Here is a 7754-nt window from a genome sequence, read left to right as displayed (position 1 = left end):
ATATATATATACATATATAAAAAAAGATTTATACAATTTATTTTAGGTTTTGTAAATTTGTATTCTCTATCTAAATTTTAAACATTAAACTTCAACTTTTATAACAATTGTTTAAGCAGTAAAAAGATTCTTATTGATTACAATAAATAGATCTTATTTAAACTCGATATAAAATTGACAACACTGACTTTTCAGGAATAAATTGCTCTTTTATATCTTTAATGTTCTTTAAAAAACAGATAATGCATCATAACAATGCAATGTTATTTTCAAATTTTATTTATAATTTTATTACAATCGTAGGTGTTACATTTTATAATAATTGATAATTAACGATCCAATTGGCTATGCAAATTATCATATATGTATGTTTGTTTTATAAGTTTCATTAGGACAGAATTTATTGCGTCACTAAATTAATCATATTTGATCAAATTAATTTAATACCAGCAGAAATTGCGGTCATGATTGTTTAATTTATGAATGTGCGTGCATTTGTTTGTGCAAGAAAAATTAATAACAATTTTGGCTAAAAGGAATCGCACAATATAAAGTTGAAATAAATATTAAATATTCAGCCAAATTCAAATAAATGGAAAATCTCAATTAATCGGGTTGGACTGAAAAATTCAATGGTAAAAAAACTATTGTAAATCCGGATTTTATTTAATGCTCTAAATTGGAAAAATGTTTAATACTATAATATATTTATTTACTTTGTGCACAAAATTTTCTGCTTTATTATTAAATCACCAATTATGATAGTTTAAAAAGAAATAAATGAATAAAAAAAAACGAATTAACAATAACAAAAATCTTTATAATAAAATCTTGTTAATTTAAATTAATATGTTAAAAATATATTTCTAAAACAGAAATTTTGAAAATAATCAAATATGTTATCAATTTTATATTATTTTTATATGTTTATGAAAAAAACATAATAGTAACAAAATTAAAACTTTTTACCAATATAGATGTGGAATTTGCCCTGCAATTAATGCCAGGATATTGCATTCATTCATCAAGACTATATATTTTCTATATATTTATTGAATTAATATTTAAGATAATTGCCACAAACAATAGCAATATAAGCACGCATAATTAATTGACCCAGAACTTAATTGCCTTCTCACGGTAGAAGAGATGCCATATCATCTGTCTGTGACGTGACTAGACGGGGCTTAAGGCACTTTGTGGGAAGTGGAGGAGGCAAAAGTGGTGACTGTAAGTAAATTCCTTGAATGGTATAAACCATTTCGAGACAAGTTTCCCAAAATTATAACTTAAAGCGTCTATGCAATCATCTTGGTTATTCCAGTTATACGCGCGTTCACATAAATAAGCGTTATAGTGAGATTCTTAAACTCAAATGAAACTAACGTAACGTTACGAGAGCATTTCATTTGGCTATTATTAATAATGTGGTCATCCTTAGATGCACACTTCCCAAGAAACTTTCGCAATGTTCTTAAACAAATAAATTGAGAGAAACTTTGTTATATTTAATGGAAATATTTAAATTATAGTACTACAATAAGAATAATTATAAGTGGAAATTATACTGATAAGAATAAATTAAATAAGAGAACAAATCCTATTTTCGGTCGAAGCAGATCTTAATAATATTTATTTACAAAAATACACTTTTTAATTATATAAACTGTCGCTGATTTAGTTTATCGGATATAAAAATCGCAATCTTAAATTGAAAATACTTTCACAAATTATTATTGATCGTCGATTGTTTAAACAATGCTAATAACTGTGCAAAGAACTTAATGCGAAAAATATCATCTCCATAGTTGTTTACAACTCCCGTCACTTTCCAAATCAGGCATTTTATCAATTCATCGAGACATGTGGAAATATTTGTCGCAATAACTAATGAGAGGATATTATTTTTCAATTTTTAACGTTATCATGTCATTTTTAATGTTCCAATTTCAGTTTATAATTGTGTTTCAAATCTGACAAATTAAATTGGCGCGCAATTTATAAAACTGAAGAATGTAGATACTTGCAAATTTGCATATGAGTATTATTAAGAATCAAGGTCCGCTTCGACCAAAAATAGAATTCTTTCTCTTATTTAATAATGAGTACGATCGTATTATAAAAAGGTGTCTCTAATACACGAATCTTTTAATCATGATTGCCAAGTCGCTCGAACGGAATCATATATATTATTGAAGCAAGTTATTGTTGGCGTCTTCGATAAATATTACACGTCTGAAGGAACGAAAGACGCGCTGCTAGCAATAATCGATATACCAGGCCAATAGAAGCGTGTATAGCTGCAGGCTTTTTTTCAACAGCCGCAAGGAACATGAAAAATGTTTCTGTTTATACCGATATCTGTGGTCCGCTCAAAACTAGCATCGGTTATGAAATTCAGATCGGTTTTCAATTGAAAGCATCTCTCATGACTTTATAGCAGCATGACAGGTGATTTTCAGCAAGTAGTAAAATCTTCATTCGCGGATCGTAAGTTCGGCTTACCTGATGGTTATGACTCCAAATTATCGTTGACGGTGGTTCAGGCGCATGTCTCACGTAGCATGTTAAATTTATCGTGCTGTCCTTGTTGATGAACAGTTCAGGACCGCCGGCTATTTCCGTCACCGGTTCTGCAATGAGGGAGAAAATCGCATGCACAATATTTTCAATTTGCGATTTTTTTACTTTTAAGCAACTTTCATTTATATCGCTTTCCCTATGTCAAAAACATTTTATCTTTATTACAAAAAAGGATGTCTAATAGAGATTTATTGATGCTCTTTTTTCTTTCTTTTTTATAATTATAACGGAAAGCAACACAATAAAGATTTCTTTATAATTTCCTCTATAATTTTCCCTTTTTAAATTTCTTTATCGTTATTGAAGATATGAGATTGTCCTGTATTCTTTATACCGTATTTTTCCGAACGATCGTTGAAAGGAGAGCAAGACCACAGCCGAAATGAAATGCAATAACCGTACACAAGAGGGGATCGCTTGGCATTATACTTACATTATTTCGAGGAAAACAGGTTTGCCCGGAGGAAATACTGACGGAATCAATTCTAGATGACTGAGAGTTTCCGTTCGAGAGATTCGCTTTGTATGCGATTGAGGAGAAATCATCGAGCTACAAGATATACGGATTCTTTTGAAACGCCTCACACTAACTCGCAATGATGATTTCTCGAGATATCGCCGCTCGTTGCGTCGCTATCGCGCGGCGATATCTCGAGGTGCTAAGAACCCGCTTAATTTTCGTGAGGGTGGATACGACGTGTCTGGAATTTTTGTTTCATGCTCGTAGGAATCAATGATCATGCAGTAAACGTACGCAAGACAAAAGCATATTTCTTCCCTTTTCTCTCTTTCCCGCCCTTCCATTAAATCTTGTTGCTGGAAATACCATCTCGGCGAATCTCCGCGTCCGCGGTACACAGGATCGTTACAGTCCGTCGACCGGGATTCTCCAAGTTTCTCGGATTCCCATTGGTGGATCTCAATTATCTGACAAACCAGACTTCCACCGTTTGCTGACCGACTTGCGAGTAGGGTGGTCTGCGGCAACACAGAGAGATCTTCATTTCCACGCAAGGAATACCAAAAGCAAGCACGAGTATCGTAAGGAGACAACAGCTTATTACTGTTTCATGAGGCTTGAGATCCCTTTGTTGTTCGCGCATTGCGACATTTTATTTCTATTACTGGAGTAATGAATATCCAACTTCTCGATGGAGTAAAATGTGAGCGGATTTAACGGTCCCATTGTGAAAAGAATCTTTCTTTATCATTATTATGACACATTATTCCGCATAATAACGTTTTGCAGTACAGCCGATGGTACTTATCTCGTCGCGCACAAATTCTAAGCTTACAATGTAGAGCATCATTAAATGAAATTGTTATATACGCTATTTATATACATAACCTTATATGTTTGCCAGACTGCAGGGAAGAAATGTTTTAAGGTAAAAAATTTAGCTAGAGGTATATCTAAAAATAATTTTATTAGATCATTAAAATAATTATGTAAGACGCTCAAGCTAATTACTAAAATGTAAAACATTTTGCAGCATTATTCATTATATTTGAACGTCCTACATAGTTATTTTGATAAGCAAATTATTTTCGAATCTTTATCTAATTAAATTGTTAGATACTTCAGCAAAATCATTCTTTCCGTGTGCTTTCTTTCTATTTGTTCGTGTTACTTTTGAGAAAAATCTTAATTTTATATAATAATTTAAAATAAACACTATCGTACATATTTTTCGCGCAGTTTTTAAGATATATTTGTTTTAATAGAGAAACTAATTTATTCATACAAAAAGAATCACTTTGCATCCTTTAATTTAAATGATTAAACTAAATTCGTATAAGTTTACTAACGATAATTACGGGGCGTAATTCTATTCAGTGTATTGTTTGTAATTCTATTCAGTGTACAGCGCTTGGTAGAATATTATTGAAAATTATGGGTTCCCAAAGAGCGTGTACTTTCCCCGATTTCGCTGCTTGGAAGTCGAGAAGAGCACGGGCATCGTTAAGATACGATGTTAACGAGAACACGAGGAGTTTGTCGTTAACTGTAATTGAGGACGTTTTTGCAACGCTAACGATGCCGAAATTAAGACCTCACAATGTTCCGTACTTCCCATCAACATTCAATTATACCTACAATCTATTGACTTTCGTCAGTGGACATTGTCCACTTTAGTCAGCCATCTACAAGCGAAGGAACTTCATTTTCTTCTCGGACGTCCCTGAACGACTTCTCTTCGCGAACATTCCACGAAGAGACACGCACGACGTCGTTCGTTTTACGATGTACTGCTGGTATCTCGAGAATTCAACGACGTTCTTGGTAGTTGCTAAGAGGAACGATCAATTACTTCGGCAATCGTCCAACTGAACCGTCGCGCCGGGAATTTGTCGGGAATCAATTTTCATTTTTTGATAATTATTGTCGAAATATTTTGTTAAAAATGAAAAACTAACTGACGAAACATTTTCATTTGTATTTATTTAGTTGTCAATTTGCAATCGCAAACAATCAAGATATATTAATTACAGTTTAGGTACTGCAAACAAATAGGTACTGTAACAAATATTTGATAATATTTAATTAGTATATGATATCAAATTTTGTTATAATACATTTATAATAATATTCGCAATTGTCAAATGTTACTTTTCAATTTTGTTTGCTAATCAGATGTAAACAATGTGCAGTCGATTGTCGCGTCTCTCTGGTTTACCGACGCAAATATATTCATAAAGCATTATGCAAAAGATATATTTTATACTTGACACCAAGAGTGCTCTTAAGTTTAAGATGGAGACTCTATAATCTCTGGCCACGAACGATTTTGTTAAAAATTTTACGAGAAAGATATACAGAATGTATGCTAAGTACGCTAAAAATATTTTAAGGAGTGATTCCTTATATAAATTTAAGACAAAAATTTCGTATAACCATGTATCTGAAAAGGCTTAGTTTCAAAGATATAAGATGTAAATAAGTTTTATTTTTTCAAAAATTTCAAATTGATGAAATTTTAAACAAAGTTTCATTAAAATAATTCAAGTTATGGTTTTCGAAATTTTTAGAAAGAAAAACGTTATTTGTTTATAATATTTATAATATCCCAATATTTATAATATCTTCGAAAATAATTGTAAACCATTTCAAATATATGGTTATATGTATAAAGTCTTGAATTTATGTGAGGAATCTTAAAATCTTTTAGCGTACTTACTTAATTAGTATATACATTTCTTTTTTGTATATACAGAATGTCCGGATAGGTCAGCGCCAAATCTATTTTCGAACATTTATCGTAATCATCATATCATTTAATAAAAATGATCTTTGAACGTTTATAATTTTTTAATAAAGCATTTTCAGACATGAGTTTATATAAACTTTTTTCACTTACTCGATCTCATTAATACGTTACATAAGTGTTACATTTGATCTCAATCTTTCCAAACACCCTGTACTACGTTACTTTAATTTATATTGTCTCACTTTATAATTTTAATTAAGATCATATTGTACAGTATAAGTTAGAGTGAAATAGTATATGTATGTACATATATGTACAAGTAGGTATCTTTTTCTCTTGGTTGATTTTGATAAAATCGTTCATGGACAAACTCTGTTATACAATTCTTAATTTAAGATCTTCGAGGTACATTCGACACTCCTTTATTCTTCCTGACAGCGTGAATCGAAGTATTCCTAAATTTTAAAGAAAGGTGAAAATCGAACCAGCTGTTATGCCTTTAACCATCGATCCTTTACCTTTGATCGATCACCATCCTGCTGCACCCTTGGATGGAGAGTCAGTAAAATAAATCGAGGGTGGACCGCGTACGTGGCCTGACCGCGACTTCGTCCGCAATTGAATCACCACTTCACTGTGTTGGCCGCAAAAAAAGTCTAACAAGCATGGAAGATAGTAAATCGAAGCTACCTCTACGAAATACGTTCGTAGAAGACCCTAACTTTTTCTACCAAAAGAAAATTGCAGGTCGTTTGATACTACCATCGCCTTTGTATCATTACCAGATGGCTTGTTACTTTTTGACATTTATTAGAAAAAGACGTTTGTACTGTCTGTTCCGTGACTTGGAGATCAACATGTGACTCGCACATCCTATGATTCATGCATAATATCACCGCTGTAAAATTCATCTCATTTCATTATCATCATCTCATTATCAAAATTTTAATATAATTAATAAAACACTTCGAATAGAGTTATGATTAAATGCAAAACAAAATAATTTGAAAGTATGGGATATCAACTTCACGTTTTTGTTTAATTTTGTCATTTATTTATTTTGATGAAATGCAGTATGTTAAGAATTACTTGATGAAAAAATTACAGATTATTCTAAATTGTATTTAAAAGTAATACAAAAAATTAGAGATAGTTTAGCATCTGGAGTTAAAAGTTATTTCAATAAAAAATAATATTTTAAAAATTTGTATTTTAATAGAAATATATGAAAATGTATTAAAATAATAAAATATTAAAATAATGATAAAAATCTCAATTTCTTTTATATAAGTACTTTATAAATTCAAGAATATTTATGTAAAGTTACATTGAAATGCGACATTAGTTCAGTAAATAAATAAAATATTTATTTGTTATAAACTAATTTGATGAATTTCAATAAAAATTTGCATGAGTAATTTTATTACTTAAAGTACTTATATAAAAAATTTAGTCTTTGTCCATCACTTTTAAAATTTTGGTTTATAACAATAAAAATAATAACAAATAAAATAAATGTGTTGTTCAATAAAACCACAATGTTATGAACACAACTTTCATATATACGTAGTTTAAAGCGTAAATATTAATATATGTACTTATGCCCTTGCAATTTCTTTAAATGCGATTGTGTTACTTTAAATAAATAAAGTGCACATATCGTTTAGAACACGAACAATGCGATTATCTTCACGCCTGTTTCCTTCAATATTAATCTTCTCGACCAATGTAAAACAAGTTCGCTCATGTCATCATTGCATCGAGGCGACTATATTTTAGGAACACAGTCGAGGCCCATTTTTCGTAACGTTATTCGAGACCGGTGTTCATACGTTCGTAGTGATTAGGGACATTAACTTGATAGACATACGCTGACGATATCGGGTATAAGTTAGCGGTGGGACAAGCGGCACGATTGTGTGCCACCGCTGAATGTATTACTGCCGAGGGCGTTAAGGGAGA

At 31.2% G+C, this 7754-nt stretch overlaps 1 protein-coding gene across 1 annotated transcript in view; it reads right to left on the bottom strand.

The window, feature by feature from the left end:
- Positions 1 to 7754, bottom strand: part of LOC108691513 (Down syndrome cell adhesion molecule homolog) — an 86884-nt gene that overhangs the window by 1352 nt on the left and 77778 nt on the right. The window contains exon 4 of the mRNA XM_018199286.1: positions 2506 to 2633. Within this exon, the coding sequence (XP_018054775.1) occupies positions 2506 to 2633 (128 nt within the window). The remainder of the gene's footprint in view (positions 1 to 2505; positions 2634 to 7754) is intronic.

This window comes from Atta colombica, unplaced genomic scaffold, assembly GCF_001594045.1.
Source record: "Atta colombica isolate Treedump-2 unplaced genomic scaffold, Acol1.0 scaffold47, whole genome shotgun sequence".
Taxonomy (NCBI): Eukaryota; Metazoa; Arthropoda; class Insecta; order Hymenoptera; family Formicidae; genus Atta; species Atta colombica.
This window is presented reverse-complemented; position numbering and strand designations above follow the sequence as displayed.